The 18,486-nt window shown below is 38.3% G+C and overlaps 2 protein-coding genes across 4 annotated transcripts in view; both read right to left on the bottom strand.

The window, feature by feature from the left end:
• Positions 1-206: 206 nt before the first annotated feature.
• On the bottom strand, positions 207-13,349 carry pgghg (protein-glucosylgalactosylhydroxylysine glucosidase). Its single transcript, XM_060887139.1, has 14 exons — positions 13,169-13,349; positions 12,371-12,616; positions 12,053-12,263; positions 11,390-11,831; positions 10,512-10,631; positions 9,939-10,070; positions 9,490-9,601; positions 9,316-9,388; positions 9,077-9,213; positions 8,857-8,990; positions 8,622-8,717; positions 1,251-1,348; positions 872-1,095; positions 207-665 (listed from the first exon to the last, which is right to left on the bottom strand). The coding sequence occupies exons 2-14, from the start codon at positions 12,612-12,614 to the stop codon at positions 589-591; spliced, it is 2,100 nt and encodes a 699-aa protein (XP_060743122.1). The 5' UTR covers positions 12,615-12,616; positions 13,169-13,349; the 3' UTR covers positions 207-588.
• Positions 13,350-17,241: 3,892 nt separating this feature from the next.
• The window catches only part of zmp:0000001167 (protein phosphatase 1 regulatory subunit 12A), a 28,203-nt gene continuing 26,958 nt past the window's right edge, over positions 17,242-18,486 (bottom strand). For all 3 annotated transcript variants that reach the window (XM_060886309.1, XM_060886310.1, XM_060886311.1), the window contains exon 25: positions 17,242-18,469. In XM_060886309.1, the coding sequence (XP_060742292.1) occupies positions 18,383-18,469 (87 nt within the window). In that variant the 3' untranslated portion in view covers positions 17,242-18,382. The remainder of the gene's footprint in view (positions 18,470-18,486) is intronic.

The following is an 18,486-nucleotide window of genomic DNA, read 5'->3' as shown; positions in this document are numbered from 1 at the left end:
TGAATGATAGACAAATTAATCCCAAAACCTGGGAATCTGTTTGGAACAGCAAGTGAAACACCTAAACATTCAACAACAAACTTGGAAAAAGTGGAATAAACGGTCTGAGGATAGAGCTTATCTTGCAGTGACACTGTTATGAAGGCAAAGCGAGGACAAGTTTATTATTACAAGACATAAAAACATAACATGCAATATTTTTGTATTTATATTTTACCCCATACTATAGAAATAACATTTATTTATTTTATACAAATTTCAAAGACTGTCTATATTTCATCCATTTTTTTTTACATTTCTTTTATTGAATAACTCATCAATTTAGATTGATATATTTTGTTGAAGTTGGCTAAGACAAATGGCCTTCATTCATTCATAAATGTATAATTGAAAATTGCATAATTTTTTTTCCACTTGGCTCAAAATTGAATGCAATCAAAAACAAACAGGACAACCAATCAATTTAAACAATATCAAATACACAATAGTTGCATATCTAGCTGCTCATTTATATCATAAAATATTGATTATTAAAACAGTCGTTCATGGCATTAACACAAATAATCATACTGACTGATGATTTCTGGATCAAAAAGGCCAGCAGAATGAGGTAGTGCTTAGTTTTTGGATCTTGCCAGCTTGCCATGGAAATGTCACTGTTTGCCCTGTAGTCAATAAATTAAAACATGTATATTAATTCTGTGCAGAATAAACAAATCATTAACAACATTCATATAGATGTATTTACACACAAAATTGTTAACAAATGGACATAAAGCATATTCTATATGCTGATTTTAAAATAGCACAAGTTATTATTCGTATTATTAATGTTATTATTGTTCAAATATAAGTGATTATCATTTTTGACCTGGATTAAGAGGGATTCTGTCTCCAGAGCTCTGGAGCACAATCTCAAGAGGACACGGCTGCTCACTGCCAGAATCCTTTGCCTGGTTCCTCACTACAACACTGACTTCCTGTCTCTCCACCACCCAGTCCAGTTTGTTACCAAGGTAACTGATGCCTTTCAGACTGAGCATAGACACTTGATTAGGTATTAATGGAGAAAAAGTCAGACAGTCTTTTTGGACCCTACAGAGGAAGACAGAGGAATATCAGAATTGCAAATGACACTCATGTGTAGTGTGTGTGTGTGTGTGTGTGTTTGCATGAGTTATACTGTATGTGTTCATGTGTACAGTATGCCTGGATTCATTATATGTGTGGAAGTAACTATACGCACTCGCCTGAAACCAGTGTACCCAAACAACACAACCTGCAGAAATCCCCCCATTCCTGTGAGGAAGTTGACTGCTCCAGATCCATCAGATGACTCACTCCACACCTGCATACACAAGTACATATGAAAATGCACCTGAAACGAATCCGTGCAAAACTCCAGAATTATTGGCACCCCTCAAAACAATGATAAATTATATGATAGTTGTCTCTAAAATACAAAAAAAAAAAAAAAAATTGCAATCTTATATACCTTAGAGAAACAGGAAGCATGATATTGCTTAATATATAATATTGCACACATGTAAAATCCCTATGCTATCAGTCACCTTAAGGAAAAGCTTGCAGATAATCAGATAGATATATCAGTAGAATAAAGAATCTCACAAAAGTGAGTACACCCCTCGTATTTCAGCAACCATTTTAGTATATCATTTCAAGGGACAATACTATAGAAATGAAATTTGGATGTATTTTAGAGTGGTCAATGTAAAGCCACAGGTCCATGCAAAGCCACAGGTCCTATTTATCATGTTCATGTTTTTGTCTGCATGACAGGACAATGTGCAGACTATGTATCGTGTAAAGAGCAGTTAAAATTGGGTGCTTTGAGTACAATTCTCTCATACTGACCACTGCATGTTGAACATGGTGCCTCATGACAAAGAACAGTTGGTAACACCCTGAGTTACAATACAGTGGCAGGGTCGGAACAGGCCTAGCAATGGTTGATCGAAGAAGTCGTCATGCCGTGTGTCAGGTACAGAGCTTGCTTAAATCTAGGAACTTCCGGGTTGAAGGGGAACGCTGGCGCGTGTTGGCTGCCGCTCCTTTCTCCCGCTTTGTTTGTTTGTTTTAATTATCAGACAACAGTTTTGGAGCATCGGAAGAGTGAACAATATTTCGTTTTATTGTACTGCGATGTGGGATTACGTTTTACTTGTCAGCTTTTTATCCCTAATTCTGAACGTCTGCCGCTGGAACCAACTCTCCTGTTGCCCTGCTCAGGATTTACACTTCTGCGGGTCTGCTGTTGGTGTGGATTCCTCCTGCATGGCACTGAGGTACACTGCTCGCCAACTGTTGAACTTGAAACAAAATTATTATCTGGCACATGATACCTACGCTAACTGTGGCGATGCTTGTATACTCCGGCGTAAGCGTTACTTACATCGCTCTTCAAGGCGCAGTTTTACTTGTTCATCATCTGATGCTGTTTCCTATCCTACATTTCTTCGAAAACCCCACAGGTTGGTGTATAACCCTGCTGGGATTAACTATAACAATTTGTCTGTGCTCTCATATAAAGAGCGTACACGAGTGTTTTCTAAATCCCCGAGCCTGTTGAAATCAGCGTTTTTTAATGCTCGCTCTGTCAACAACAAAGCTGTGACTATATCTGACATCATTTTGGAAGAAAAACTCGACTTTAAGTCTAGTCGAAACATGGCACAAACAATCGGACGGTCTTCTCTTTAATGAACTTACTCCTGCTGACTACGGGTTATTCGATCTCCCGCGATCCACTGGTAGAGGTGGTGGCATTATTGTACTGTACAACCAGCAATACAAATTAAGACCCGTAACTGTTCCTCTGTTTTCTTTATTTGAATGTCTCGTTTTGTCAGTTTCCGAGTGTCACTCAACTGCTATAGCTACAGTCTACCGGCCTGCTAAAGCAAACAAAGACTTCTTATCGGAGTTTGTGGATCTGCTGTCGTATCTGTGCCTCAAATTTGAGAGAACTCTTTTTTTTGGGGTATTTTAATATCCAGATGGACAAAAAGCTGCTTTGACAAAGGATTTCTTGGCTTTGCTGGAGTGCTTTGGATTGTATCAGTCTGTTGACTGTACGACACATAACAAAGGACATATTTTAGCACTTGTGATATCTAATGGATCTTTTGTGTCTCAGTTGTCCACTATTGACTTAGGGTTGTCTGATCATCTGGCAGTCTTTTTTGATATGTACATACCATGCTCTCAACACTGCCTCCTCTCGTATCTTGACATACCGGAAATGGAGGTCAATTGACCCTTCGGACTTTTCTGTTTTCATCAACTCTTCACTAAGTAGTTTCTCTCCATCTGATTCTCTAGAGACAAGGGTCTCCATGTTAAACTCTGCTCTCTTATCTGGTCTGGACTTATTTGCTCCTCTAAAGTCACGCTCTGTTTCATTTGTACGTCCTGCTCCTTGGTATAATGAAGAATTGCGTATGATGAAGACATCTTGCCGTAAAATGGAGCGTAGGTGGCGTCTCTCAGGTCTGACTGTACATCATCAAATTTGGAAAGACTGCCTACAAGAATATAAGGCTGGTATTGTTTCTGCCAGATCTGATTATTTTTCTAACATGATTAACCACAATCAAGGAAATTCAAGACAACTTTTCAATTCTCTTAACAAATTGCTAAATCATAAAACTGTCTCTCATGTCACTGCTTCTGATCATCTCTGTAATAAGTTCCTGCATTTCTTTGGCACAAAGGTCGATAATGTTCGTAGAGGTTTTTGTGCTTCTTCTTCATTGTCTTCTTCTGTTGTTTTTACTCCTTTTTATTCTGGTTCTATGTTTTCAACATTTTCTACACTTGACACGCATTGTCTTTCTGTAGAGGTTTCTAAAATGAAAGCAGCCACTTCTTTACTAGATCCCATACCCACTGGTTTGTTTCAGTCATGTTTTACTTCTCTGGGCCCCATTGTTTTGAGCATTATAAATGACTCTCTGTGTACTGGGGTTGTCCCAACAGCTTTTAAAATGGCTACGATCACCCCGGTACCTAAAAAGAATAGACTATGAGAACCTTGCTAATTTCCGTCCTATATCTAATCTCTCTTTTCTTACTAAACTTTTGGAGCGAGTTGTTGCTACTCAGTTAATTTCTCATTTAACTGAGAACAATCTCTTTGAGCCTTTGCAATCAGGCTTTCGTTTCATAGTACAGAAACCGCCCTGGTCAGGGTTACAAATGACTTGTTAACTGCCTCAGATTCTGGCTGTCTTTCAGTTTTGATCCTTCTTGATCTCAGTGCCGCATTTGACACTGTTGATCATTTAGTTTTAATTTCTCGTCTTGAAACTTTTTTTTGGTGTCTCTGATACTGTTTTAAATTGGTTTAAGTCCTACTTCAAAGATCGGAAGCAGTTTGTTGCCATGGGTGGATTTAGATCGGAGGTTAACGTTGTTCAACCCGGGGTACCTCAGGGATCAATCTTGGGCCCTCTGCTTTTTAATATTTATTTTTTTTCCTCTTGGCCAGCTTTTGAGATCACTTGGTCTAAAATTTCATTTTTACGCAGATGTTACGCAGATCTATATTCATTTTAAACCTAATGAAACTGTGCCTGTTGATTTCCTTTCTGAATGTATTTCTAAGATGAAAGAATGGATGACAGACAATTTTCTTTGTCTTAACAGTGAAAAGACTGAAATTATGCTTGTTGGCTCACCCCACCAACTACGCAAAGCGGGGTCAGTCAAGCTAACTCTTGATGGTTCAAATGTGGAGTTTCAAACAAAATTGAGGAATCTAGGGGTAATTTAACGTTTGAGCCACATATCCAAAATACAGTTAAAACTTCGTTCTTCCATCTCCGAAATATTGCCAGATTGCGTCCAATTCTGTCATTTTCTGTTGCTGAGAGACTGATCAACACTTTTGTGTTTTCCCGTATCAATTACTGCAATGCCTTGTTGGCTGGGGTGTCTAAAGCTACCTTAAATAAATTACAGGTAGTGCAAAATTCGGCGGCGAGAATACTTACTAGAACAAAGTTAAAAGATCACATTACTCCCGTTTTGGAGTACTTGCACTGGCTCCCCGTTAGGTTTAGGGTTGATTTTAAGATTCTGATGCTTACCTACAAGGCCTTACACGGGTTAGCTCCTCAATATTTGGCTGATCTTTTAATTCCTTATATTCCATCTCGCAATCTTCGTCCTTCTGAAACTGGTCTTTTAACTGTTCCTTTAACTCGTTTAAAATCGATGGGAGATATGGGCCTTCTCTTCACTAGCTCCAAAACTGTGGAATTCATTACCAACTGAGATAAGGCAAGCAACATCTCTTGGCACTTTTAAATCTCTGCTTAAAACTTATTTTTTAGGGTAGCTTTTAATTTGACTAATTGTAATTTTACATAGTGCCAATTTTATTGTCTATTTTTGTTGCTTTAATTTTAATCATTATATTATGTGTGTAATTTTGTTGATTTTATTTTGCTTTTGTAAAGCGCTTTGAAATGTTCTTTTAAAGGCGCTATAGAAAATAAAGGTTATTATTATTATTTTAAAAAAATGCATGAATGTTGCCAGCATTGCTTTAGAGGTTGCAGAAGAGAAAGGTCAGCTTATCAGTGCTCAGACCATATAATGCACCCTGCAACAAGTCAGTTTGCATGCATGTTGTCCCAGAAGGAGGCTTCTACTGAAGCTGTCTCACAAGAAGTCCTGCAAACAGTTTGCTGAAGACAACCTTTCCAAGAGCATGAATTACTGGAACCATGTCCTGTGGTCTGATAAGAGAAACTGGTTTGGCTCAGATGGTATACAGCAGGGGTCACCAACGCAGTGCCCGCGGGCACCTGGTCGCACGTTCTAAAATAGCACTGGTCAAAATATAGCTCCGCCTAAAAAAATTTTCTTGCTGTAGTTTTTGAATAAAAAACGCTTGCATTAACGTAGATTTTAAAATGACGATATTTAATTTCATTTTATTTAATTAAAAAAAATGAAAACAAAAATGTTTTATGTATATAACGAACTCTGGCCTTTTCTGAAGTCAAATGTCAATATTGCGCGCACGTCACGTCCGACTCCTGACACAAGGAAGCGGTGCAGCAACGATGAGGAGTTAGTCGTAATTTACCCCCAAAAAATGGCAGAAAAGCGACAGAAAACATACCATTTTCACAGTGTTTGGGAGGAAGAGTTCTTTTTACGTCAGTCAAAGAAAAGTGTGTGTCTCTCATTTGCAGGACGACTGTTGCGACGGCAAAGCGGCACAATGTGGCGAGACACTTCAGTCTGCGTCATGAAAGTTTCAATGCTAACTACCCACCCGGCGGCGCATTAAGGACAGAAAAAGCCGTTACAAATCCTTTCATGCAAGTGGACATGACATGCACTGCTGAGCAACTAAGTGCTCTGTTCAAATTGGATGCTGGACAGGTAGAGATAGAAATCCTAACGTTGCAAAATGACCTCCACCTCAAAGCCCATCAGTCTGCATCAAACTTTTGGTGCATTGTGGACGCAGAAAAATACAGTGGTGTATGCACAGCAGCTATGAAAGTTGCCTGCCTTTTTGGTTCAACCTATCTCTGTGAATCAGCCTTTTCTAAAATGAACTTTATCAAGAACAAACACAGAACATGCCTTACTGATGCACATTTACAAGACTCACTCTGACTTGCAGTGTCAAATTATTCACCAGATTACAGTACAATGGTGAGCAGAATGCAGTGCCAGGCTTCCCACTAACAGACATTTACAGACAAAGAAGAGATAACATGTGTTCATTGAAAACACCATAACATTAAACTAAAAATGGTGCACAGAAATGTGAACATTTTTTGAAAAAGACTAAATAACTTGTGAATATTCCTTCCATCATTGTTGTATAAATCATTGTTAATAATTGTGTAGAATAATTAACAGTGACATGTGAGCAGTCTCTTCACCATATTATTATTATTATTATTATTATTATTATTATTATTATTAAAAAGTGATCTGTGCAATTTTGCTCTTGAGGAAGTTTGTTCAGTTCCCTTGAAGTAGCCTTCAGTCTTAAAAAGGTTGGTGACGCCATACAGCATGTGTGGCGACACCCTGGTGAGGAGTACCAAGAAAATTGTGTCTTGCCTAAAGTCAAGCATGGTGGTGGTAGAATCATGGTCTGGGGCTGCATGAGTGCTGCTGGTACTGAGGAGCTGTGCTTCATTGAGGGAAACATGAATTACAACATGTACTGTGACATTCTGAAACAGAACATGATGCACTCCCTTCAAAAACTTGGCCAAATAGCAGTTTTCAAAATGATAATGACCCCAAACACACCGCCAAGATGACAACTGCCTTGCTGAGGAAGCTGAAGATGAAGGTGATGGGGCCAATTATGAACCATATCCATATCTATCAGGTCTCCAGAGGTGAAACATATTGAGCACCTGTAGGGCATCCTCAGGGGCAACTCTGGACACAGTTTTGACATGTTCACTTAGGGTGTACTCACATTTGTTGCCAGCTATTTAGACAATAATGGCTGAATGTTGTGTTATTTATTTAGTTTCTAGAGATATTTTTATACAAGCTGCACATTGACTACTCTAAAGAATATCCAATTTTTATTTCTCTAGTTTTTTCCTTTGAGAACATAATTATGGTTGCTGAAATAGGAGGGGTGTAATCACTTTTGTGAGATACTGTATATATTAATACTTTAATGATCCCATGAGGTAAATTATTGTATTACAGCAACTTCTGATTCAATTATGTTATAATTATATTAACAGTTGTAGTAGTGCAAAGTGTTTTTATCTGTCAGCTGTGAGCTGTTGTACAAGGTTGTTTTGGATGGTAAGATTGACCCCCTGTAATGTTCTCTGTGACAACGAATCTGAAAGAGTCTTTAAGAGAACGAGCTCCACTGACTCTGTATTGTGTTGTTGTGTGGGTGAGACGGGTTGTCCAAATGGAAAGCAGTTTGTTCAGTGACTTGAGAGAGAGAGATTTGTGGGGTTTTTTTGCACATATTGGGTAATAGATATAAAATACATAAATAGTTAAATCAAATAAAACACCTTCTGGGTCTATAGTGTCTAAAGAAAATTTTAAATCTGCTGAAAATATAACATGTATTACTTTCAAAAGCATAATGCTCTAGTATAGCGCTAGATCATCTTTTGGTTTGTATGCTATATTTTCTCCCAACAGAGTTTTAGACTCATGGTATACTTAGTCTGTGCCCAATTAATCCAGTATCATGAATAGAGACTTGAAAGCATTTTTGTTTGTCGCTCTGTATAAGGGTGTCTGCTAAATGGTGTACATGTAAATGCTATCTTTCAGCACTGCATGGTGACACTTCAGGTTGTCTGAGTTACAAAAATCAGAGAACAACCTCCAGAACAACAGTGATCTTATCAGGACTTCAGACTGTGTCAGTAATTATGAAACCAGCATTTTGCAGGAAAAAATATAAATCGCTTTTTAGACAGAAAGCTTTTTATCTTTGAAACACAACTGGTTAAAATAAAATATAACTATACATCAATCCTATTATTGTATGTGGTGTTCGTTTTCATAAATGGTGCCAATAATTATGTAGTAATTAAAGACTGTAGGGGAACACAAACACAAGAAATTACCTGGAAGGGGCCCTGTATATTTTTGTAGCACTTTTGCAGAAGCTCTTGTGCTTTTTCAGTTTCACCAAGCTCCAACCATCCCACTGCAAACATGCTCTAATGGTGACAAACACAGTTACACATGTGCACGCACATGCACACACACATACAAAAAGAGACATTTACACTGATTTGCTATTGAAAAAACTCATCTGTTCTACTAATAATTTAACACTAGAAATCAGGACATTTTTACCCAAGTCATAGCAGGACCAAGCGGGTCAGTGACGGCCTCATAAAATTCCAGATCATTCCGTCTGACCTCTGGGCTCATGGGCAACCCCAGTGGGAAACCTATCAGAATGACATCTGCCTGCTTCACGTCACTTCCTGTAACACAGATAAGATAAACAATAAGCACACAAATTGAAATTCTAAAGAGGCAATTTGAAATCCAAAAACGCTTAAAAGCTCACCCTTTTCATAACCATCAAATTCTGGGTGGTACTTTAGTTCAGTGTCATAGGGGATCTTTAGCTTATCAGCTATTTCCTGCCATTCTGAGGGTGCAGGATGCCGGAGCATCCTAGCCAAGTCTACAGCAAACTGCAGACTAGGAAATAAATATAAGAAAACTTGAAAGAGGTTAAATCTATTATAGAAAGGTTCATCTGAACACATGTTCAATTGAGCATGTACCATACATCACACACACCTGTACTTGGCCACAGTGTTAGTGTACACCGAGTTGTCAACATTTTGGTTATACTCATCAGGAGGCATCACTCCTAAATCACACACGCAACACAAAACCTTCCAAAATTTACTTTTCACTGTATCACACAAACAAATATGGTCTGTTTTGGTCTGTTTATGTCCTTTTACATACCTTTGAGGTGGTATTGCTGGTCACTGGGGTCCCAGATAACTCGGGACACCCAATAATCGGCTATACCCCACACCACTTCACTGGCACCGCCCTCTATAAATAGTTCCATGTCCTTTCAAAAGAGAAGAAAAAGGAAGAGCTTCAGGAGGACCTTCTACAATGTTTGGACTTTCTGAACCATAGCTTATAATATTTAATAACTGCACATTATAATAATTCATAATTACACCTCATGCTACTACATGTAATATTATTTTTTTTAACTTAGTTCTTAGATGTTGTATATTTATATGCAGTCTAAGAGAAGTGGGCAGGTTTTCATTTCACTGAAAGCTGTACATTGTGTACATGACAAATAAAAATCTTGAATATTGAGTCAATAATGGATTCTTGAAGCCATTTCCCTAAGATACATTTTTGGGGTGATTTAGCATGATAGATAGGAATACCTGTGTAAGGAAGAGGTAGAGACGGTAGGCAAGAGCTACATCTCCATTAATATGGATCTCCTGCTTTCCATAACTGTCCATCGGACACACCTCTTGACCAGATACAGCACTCTCCCATGGGAACTTCAAACCCTGTTAACAAGTTCAGAATGCAAGCTCAAAAGACACATACAAACATGTGATGCATCAAAAACTGCGCTAAAACCGTTACATGAAGCCATACATACGTCCATTTTCTGTATCACTAATCCTATATATATTTGCGGGGAGATCTATAATTTAGAGATGCCAATCAGCCTACAACATATGTCTTTGGACTGGGAGGAAACCAGATTACCCAAAGGAAACCCCTGAAGCACAGGGAGAACATGCAAAATCAAGGCAAAAGGAATAGGAATTCAGCCCCAACCCCAAATGGTGGTGAGGCAAAACCAAACTAAAGGAAAATTAGTCACAGCAGGGTGTAATGCACACCACACACACACACACACACACACACACACAAGCACACACACACACACGCACACAAAGAGGCACTCCACCACCTACAGTAACCCCAACCACATACTGTACCTTATAGCCTTGCTCCTTGGCATTGACCCGGGCGCCTTTTAGTGTACGCATTCTGTACTCCAAGACAGTTCTGGCCAGGTTAGGGTGAAAAAGTGCAATGTTAGGATACATCCATGTGTCCTAGACAAGGGAAACCAAAAATCATTTATATGGGGTTAGGGTTTGGTTATGGTTAGATAGATGTTGCAGTTTTACTAAACTTTACAAACAAAACATTTGTAAAAAATTTCCTGTGGTTCCCACAGAACTTCCAACATCATCCAAGAGATTATGCACTGAAGAAAGCAGAAAACTTTCAGTGAATGCAGAATATTAGGGTATTTTCTAAGACAGAAAATGGGTGATGTCCAAAGGGGATTAAGCCTGTTATGTCATATATATATATACCATGGCAACAAAAACAGGATGTAAATAAAAAAACAAGGACATTTTTATTGCACTAATAAAAATCTTTAAGATTTTCCAAAACATTGTTGGAGCTTTTCTATGATGTAAAAGCCTTATAAGCTTGAATTATTTCAAATTTGTTTACATGATCATGAGGTCTGAACATTGCAAACAGAACAAGACATTTAAAAATAGTTTGGGTGACTGAAACCCTTTGCAGGGAGAAAATACAAATGAAACACAAGAGGCATTGCTTTACACTTAACAAAATATATAACATAAAGGTACAGGTCATCAAATGAAAGCAAACAAAGGTTGGGATTAAGAGGCATAATCTATAACCACTGTCCTCTAACTACAGCTCTTAACCTATATCTACATGGCCTGTACTATATATGCACAGTAATGTCTGATAGCACAATTACAAGAAATGTGTGCAGATGCTCTACATCAAGTGGTCAGTGATTTCTACTGTTTGTTAAGAACCTTACTTGATCCCAGAAAACATGTCCCCAATAGTCCTTTCCTTGTCCATGTCCCCCATTAGACAATCCACCAGGACTGATGCCCCCAAACAGTGTGGGTGTCTCTGTCAGAGAAGGGAGCTCACTGAGAAGATAAAACATGCAGCCAATCACAGCTTCACTCAAAGGTTTTGGCCCAGTTATCTCCACACTACTGCCATGCCATAGCTCTGCCCATGCTCTTATATGGGAAGCCTGCAGGTTGCCATGTTCAGTGAGCTCCAAACCAGTGTCAAAGAATGATTGAGCGATCTCACTGCTCTCTGCAACTGCAACCAGGAAGCTCCAGCTAGACTGGCTCTGGTCAGGCTGTAACACTACATCAGAGATTAGAGGGCTCCAGATGAGGTGCACACATGGACGAAGTACTCCAGGGACTTCTGCTGACATAGTGTGCCCGAAAATGTGCCTGTTGTTAAGAAACAAAGCTTTACAGTAACAAACATCATTGAAGATCTAATTCATGTGAAGAATCAATGCTTGTCTGGTTCAAAATGTGTATTTAGGATTAGGCATTTATATCTATCTATTCAATGCAATGCACTTAGCTACAGTCTGAGCTCAGACTGCTGATAACGTACTGAGCTTCAGACACACAACTGTTATCCTTAGGTTTTTACTTAAACATACCTTCCTCCTTTGTAGTCAGGAGCCTTCTCAAAGGCAATGTCATGACTGTGAGGAGTGAAAGAACTTTCAAGCCTAACTGTGATTGCTTCCTCTGAGCTCTTCTGGCGCTTTAGCTGCACTTCCATGACCAGCAGGTTGGGATATTGTCGATGAGCATAGAACACCTGAGTTGCTTCCACATCAGGGGTTAGTAGTGAGTGAGTGAATATCCCTGCAAGAGAAGCAGAAAATCACTTTATCACCCAGATGTGCATACTGGCATTATTACGTGTTTATATTAGACAGGTGAACCGAGGGGATACAACAATCCAGATATACCAGAATGAGTGTCCAAGCTGTACATGTGTTTCCCCTCCTTAACCTTCATCCTGACTGCAAGCGGACATGGTATATCAGCTCGGTGACATGCTCCAACCTGACCATTGTAGACTCCACCCATATGCATAATTTTTCCAAAGACTCTCCATCCAAGTGTCCCATTGGTCAGAGGCGGCAGGAAACGGTGGTCAGAGGGTAACGAGTACGTTGAAAATATATAAGGGTCAGCAGAATCTGGATTCATGTCTGGCAAACAGAAGTACCAGGTGTAAATACATACACTTGTGCTTCGCATAACTATTCACCCCTTTGAACTTTTGTTTACAACCTGGAACTGAAATGTACTTAACTGGGATTATACATCATGACTGAACACAATAATAAATGTTTTTTTATATTAAATATTCATTATTCATTGATGTGAAATCTCTAAATTAGTTCTGATGCAACGATGAAAAAACACATATAATTACTTGAATTGAGTCCAGAGTGTCACGTGATCTTAATGTAAACACACCAGACTGTACACGTGAATATAAACGAGTCAAATGTTAAAATATAATAATAATAATAATAATAATAATAATAATAATAATAATAATAATAATAATAATAGAATATTTATGCAAGTAACTGAATGAGCCAGGGGACAACTAACCTGATATAAACCGAAATTACAAACAACTTTGAACCTTAGCAAGTTTAATATTCATTATAATCATTATTCATCAAACATTTAAAGTGTTTTAAGCAGGTAGACTTTATATAGAGTTAAATTATTAAACTGTTTATACATACCGTCTCAGTGTAATGTCTCAGTGTTCAAGTTAACGAAGAAACACAAGACACTTGGGAGCAACACAACTACTAGACCCGAAACTACGCACATAGATTTTTTTTAATAAAGTTTGTGTTAATAAACTTTCCAACATCCGCTTTTACCTTCTGTTAGAGGAAGCTGAACTAAGTCTTAACTACAAAACTGTGGCTCAGCGTGGGTGGAGCCTGGAGGCGGGGTCTCGCCTTTTTAGGCCCTGACCTGGGATCAGCTCCAGAGAACACATATTTCTATTTTTTACATAGAGCAATCATCAGATTTGGTTAGAGATCAGTTAAGCGTCACGTTTAACTTGTTCAGATGCTCTGCAATGAAAGATCAGATGACACTCAGATGACGGGGTGTAATGTTTTTTTTGCTATGGAAAGTTAAATCATAAGCAAAAACTGAACTTTGTTAGAAAAATTAGTTTTAAAGAAAAGTTATTACATTATAAACAACCAGTTATTATTTACAGGTTGACTACCAGGATATGAAAATTTTGCGTGTTTTTAATTCGATTTGTTTTATTTTATTTTTAGCCAGAAACTGTATGAAACTGGGCTGTGAAAACAATTCAGCCTTTAAGTATTTACCAAGAGAATCAGTGATCTTAGTATGTGATCTAGAGAACCAATATTCATGTATTTATTGATAGATAGTAAATGTAAATCTTGTAAATATCTTGTCAATCATCATAATGCACTACTGTGTAAACCATACACATGCAAGTTGAGAACATGATGCACTGGAACCTTCATGTAGATCCTGACCTGCCTGATCTGTCCTGATGCCCTGCATCTGATAAGGACGGCTTTATATGGACAAAGACACATGACATTAGTGTGGATGGTGTCACTTAGAAACCATGAATATGCTGTAAAGCTTGTTAATGCCCATGGATGGAAATATGATCATGTGGGTGTTATGTTTGGGTGTCCACATACTTTTGGCCACATAGCGTGAATTGCCACTGTACATATTACTATTTAGTTTAAAATTTGCCAGCAATATATTTTCTAATAAAATTATCTAAGTAAAACTGCATTAATCTAAATCATAGACTAATAAACCAAGATTAATTTAGAAAGTAAGCTGATGGGATATTGAAATGTAGAAACAACTGCTTTTACGTTTGTGTGATAGTCTGTAAAATTGAATGGTTCCCCTGAGAAAGTGCTCAGACATTAGACTTTGTTTGACTTTGTAAGTAACTTAGTGAGGCGTGAATGTATATTTACTGAAATCACAAGGGAGTTTTTATTTTTTTTCAATTATTTTTTATTCAGTTACAGATTTATAGTATATTGTTCAGGTAGATCCCATCCAGTATAATAAAATATACTAATATTTGTGTGTTGCAGTTTGCTTAGATGTAAATGCACCTGTATGAATTAGTCATCAGTAATCATAAGGACATGTGATTTGTTTTCTTTCAGTCTGGTGGTGTGATGGAATCGACCTGTAAGTATCCTAATGGTCGTGTGCTTGGGATTTCAGCATGAATGACACCTGAAGTCTTAAAAGATTCAACACTGCAGAATAAAGCTGTCTATGTGTCAATGTAATTGATAATGAGGTTAACGTTATATGGTGTTTCTGTTATAAATTAGAGTAAATCACCACTGATCAATGTTGCACAATAAAGGATGAAAAATTGACAGCTATACTGTATTTTTAGTAATAAATGCCATTTTACTTTTCCATGTCTCTAACGTGTAAAGTTATCAGGTACAGTCATGTGCTTAAAGTCACTTATCAGTAAGAGTTCTTGATTTATAGTGAAGAGAGACAAATCAGCCCATGGCAACATGGAAAAGTTGCACCAGGAAGCCTTCCTCCAGAAAATCTTTCATACCAGCTGTCGTTTTTCTTATTGGTGATTGCATTTCAGTCCAACAAGATCCCAGCATACTCATGCAACTGAAAATTCAACTCCATTGATACCTGAAAAATACTATGCTGCTTGTTTTTAATTAAATTATGTAAACACATTTGGTTAATATATATGATTTTAAACTTTACTGAACTTCTGGCATTTTTCATGCTTTTCTTTTCAATGTCATGTATAATTTAAGAGAATTCAGATAGAAGATAGGTTTGGTGTAAATACAGCCTCAGAGTGTGACTTAAGAGTGGGATTCTGCACTGATGTGATCACCAAACCAGAAATATCCACTACACAGTATTATATACCAACTCACCTGCTTGAGATGAGCAGACTGCCCAATTTGCTCTGCAAGAACTGAATTCTGTGGCAGGAATATTAGAATAGTGCTGCTGATACACGTCTAATCCGCTAGATGGGGCTACAACACAGTTTAGTTTCCCCTGGAAACGTGCCAGAGGTCGGAACTCCGAACCCTGGGAAAAGAGCAGCTTTGCCCTTATAAGGGTGCAATCCGTCCCCTCTGTTTTTTCCTTTATTGCTCTCTTCCTCTCCTTTCCTCCCTCCCTCTCTTTCCTTCTCAGACCTTAGAGATATTTACAGCAAGGCCAGCTCGGCGTACCTTATTAGGAACTTGCAGCTACATTGTGTCCTTGTAGGACAGTGGGCAGACTACCAGTGTGTGAATAGATGGGACAAACAGATGAGGGTAGAGAGGATGAAGGTAGTATTCTCCCAAAGGTCAATTCAGCTCTCCAGGCACATCTATAATCTATAAACATCCATGTGCATATAAAATCCATCAGAGGCACAGATGGGAAAGTTGCTCCTCTTAGCGAAAGATGTACATCAGTGAACAGCGACAGTGTAAATGAGTGTAGATCATTGAGAAGATTCACGAGAACTAAAAGAGAGTTCTCTCATTTACATTTCTAGTCAATCAGTAGCCTTGACACATTAGTGTTCACACCGTTTGTCCACATTTCACTTTATGCCTTGTTCTTTCCAACACACACACAGACCCACACACACTATGGGAATGTTGAGCCCATTGCCCCAGCTGTTTCTTCCCCCAAGGATGAAGGACATCTGGTGGGCAGGCACAGGGCGAGTGAGCAAGAGAGAGATGGAGAGAAAGTGAGTGAGAGTGAGAGAGAGAGATATACTGAAACCATGATGACTAATGCAATTAGATTGCATTATTTACTGATTGATTGTCTAATGTACAAAGTTTCTTTACATCAGAAGAAGAGACAAAAGGGCTTTCTTAGTCCCAGTCTTGAAAATCTCATACTACGCAGGGGAGTTTCTTCCCAACCATTCCCAACTATTAGCTGTTTATCAGCTACTTGGAAAGCCCTTAAAGTTTAAGCTTTAAATTGGTCTTTTAAACTATCTACAAGCTAGTGTGCTCCTAAACAATGGAAACATTTACATTAAGAAGGCATATATATTCAGAATTTACAGTCTCTCTCTACCACCAATACAGATCGAAAACTTTAATATCATTGCAAACTTTAGAATCTCATCAGATTTTCTGTCCAATCAAATGCTCTCTAGAATCTGAAATGTCCACAACTGACTGTCAGGTGCAACTTAGGTCCAAGCTGTGAGGTAAACTAAATGCTATTAGGTATTCAAAAGGGGGAGGAGCAATTAATCTACAAATAATGGTACTTTTTCATGAATACATTTAAGGTGCATTTGTAAAAATTAGTTAACATGGAAACACTAGCAATTATAAAGGTGAAGTCTAACATTTGAACATTTTTCCCCTCTCTGAACACTCTGAAACCCGCCCCCCCCCCCCAAAAAAAATAAAATAAAATAAAATAAAATAAAATAAAATAAAAATTCACCCCCCTTTGCACCAAAAAAAGATCAATGCAGTGAAGGCTTTGCTTTTCAGTATGGAATGTTTTCACTAATATAAATTAAAAGCATGTGTACATTTATAAAAATTGCTTTTCAATTACAAATGAAAATGTAACCCAGCTGCATGAAGCTCTTTGAAATGTGAACGTTCAAACTCAAATGCAACACGTCGAAACACCCGAGCAGCTAAATTAATAAACCTTTACACTGAAGTTATGAATCGTTGGTCTAGAGGAAGAAAAACAAAAACAAAGCCCAACAGATAACATCTTAAAATACTTGACACTAAGCTACAAATACACACAACCTTTTATTAAGTGCAGAAATTAATTTTATATATATTAAAAACACATGGGTGTCACGTTACTTTTGATGGCATTATTATTTTTTGGGAATAATATTTGTCTATTTATATAATAAACAGAGCTACCATCCTCATCACCAAACAGATATGAGGAATTGATGCAAACGAAAACACATGAAAACAATTTTCTATTCTTCACCATGATATTAATATGTGTAGGAAAATACACAATGCATAGCACGATAGGCTTCTGCACAACGTGGATTTGCAAAGATATCACTGTGTACTTTTGTGTGTGGATGTGTAGTGTAGTGTATTGGTCTCGTTATTGATTGTGGTGCTGTGTGGCTTAACTTTCAGCCAATACTAGTTACAAAAGTGGTCATAGAATTGGCAACTCGTATACAAAGAGACTAAATCAGCCTGTGTGTGTTTGTGAAGTGTATGCAAAGTGCAAAGTTACTGCAGACCTAAAGGAGCCTGAGAGGTGTGGAATGTGTGTGGTACTCATGTGAATGTTGTGAGAGCGTGATTGTGTGTGTGTAACCCTGCCAAGTGTGTGCATCATTTTCAATGAGACTACTGAACTCAGGAACAAATGTAGTTCATTGTGAATGTGTATTTGTTAAAGGGTAGCTTACTATGCATACACACGCACACAACACGCATGCCTATGCACTCAGGTACACCCATACGCACGCACAAACACATGTACATCCGCCCGCCGGCACGCACGAATGCACACATGTATGCACGCTTGCACACAAATTCAACCACATGTACGTACACACGTACATCCGAACACACACACGTACGCACGCATGCACACAAATTCAACCACATGTACGTACACATGTACATCTGCACACACACGTACGCACGCACGAACCTCCTCAGTCAGTCAGGTACGGATCAGGTCAAAATGCAGCTTGTTTAAACGGTGCACATTAAAAAAAGTGATGTGCTCTATCATACTTTCGTTCTCTTTCTCACACACAGCTAATTCTTTGGCACAGGATGTGAGGATGTGAGGATGGGGGAAGGGGTGGATTGTCTCTCTGTTAGCCTCTGTCTATTTTCTGTTCTCCCTCCCTCTCGTTCGTTCGTTCACTTGCGCTTCCTCGTTGTCTATTTCGAGAGCTTGCTGATCACTCGGATCAGAGCTCCATTTTCATCCTTCAGCCTCTGGTTATCCGCTTTTAGATCCCCCAACACCTAGAAAAACACACACA

The sequence above is a fragment of the Tachysurus vachellii genome, chromosome 14 (genome assembly GCF_030014155.1).
Source record: "Tachysurus vachellii isolate PV-2020 chromosome 14, HZAU_Pvac_v1, whole genome shotgun sequence".
Classification (NCBI taxonomy): Eukaryota; Metazoa; Chordata; class Actinopteri; order Siluriformes; family Bagridae; genus Tachysurus; species Tachysurus vachellii.
This window is presented reverse-complemented; position numbering and strand designations above follow the sequence as displayed.

Bases quoted from the DNA above. Each gene is read 5' to 3' on its own strand.
- pgghg (XM_060887139.1), bottom strand. From the start codon at position 12,614: ATGAATCCAGATTCTGCTGACCCTTATATATTTTCAACGTACTCGTTA. The intron at 11,832-12,052 runs GTATGTTTAAGT...TCTTAACAACAG, and splicing joins CCTGACTACAAAGGAGGAAG to GCACATTTTCGGGCACACTA. The intron at 10,071-10,511 runs GTACAGTATGTG...ACTTGTTAACAG, and splicing joins CCAAGGAGCAAGGCTATAAG to GGTTTGAAGTTCCCATGGGA.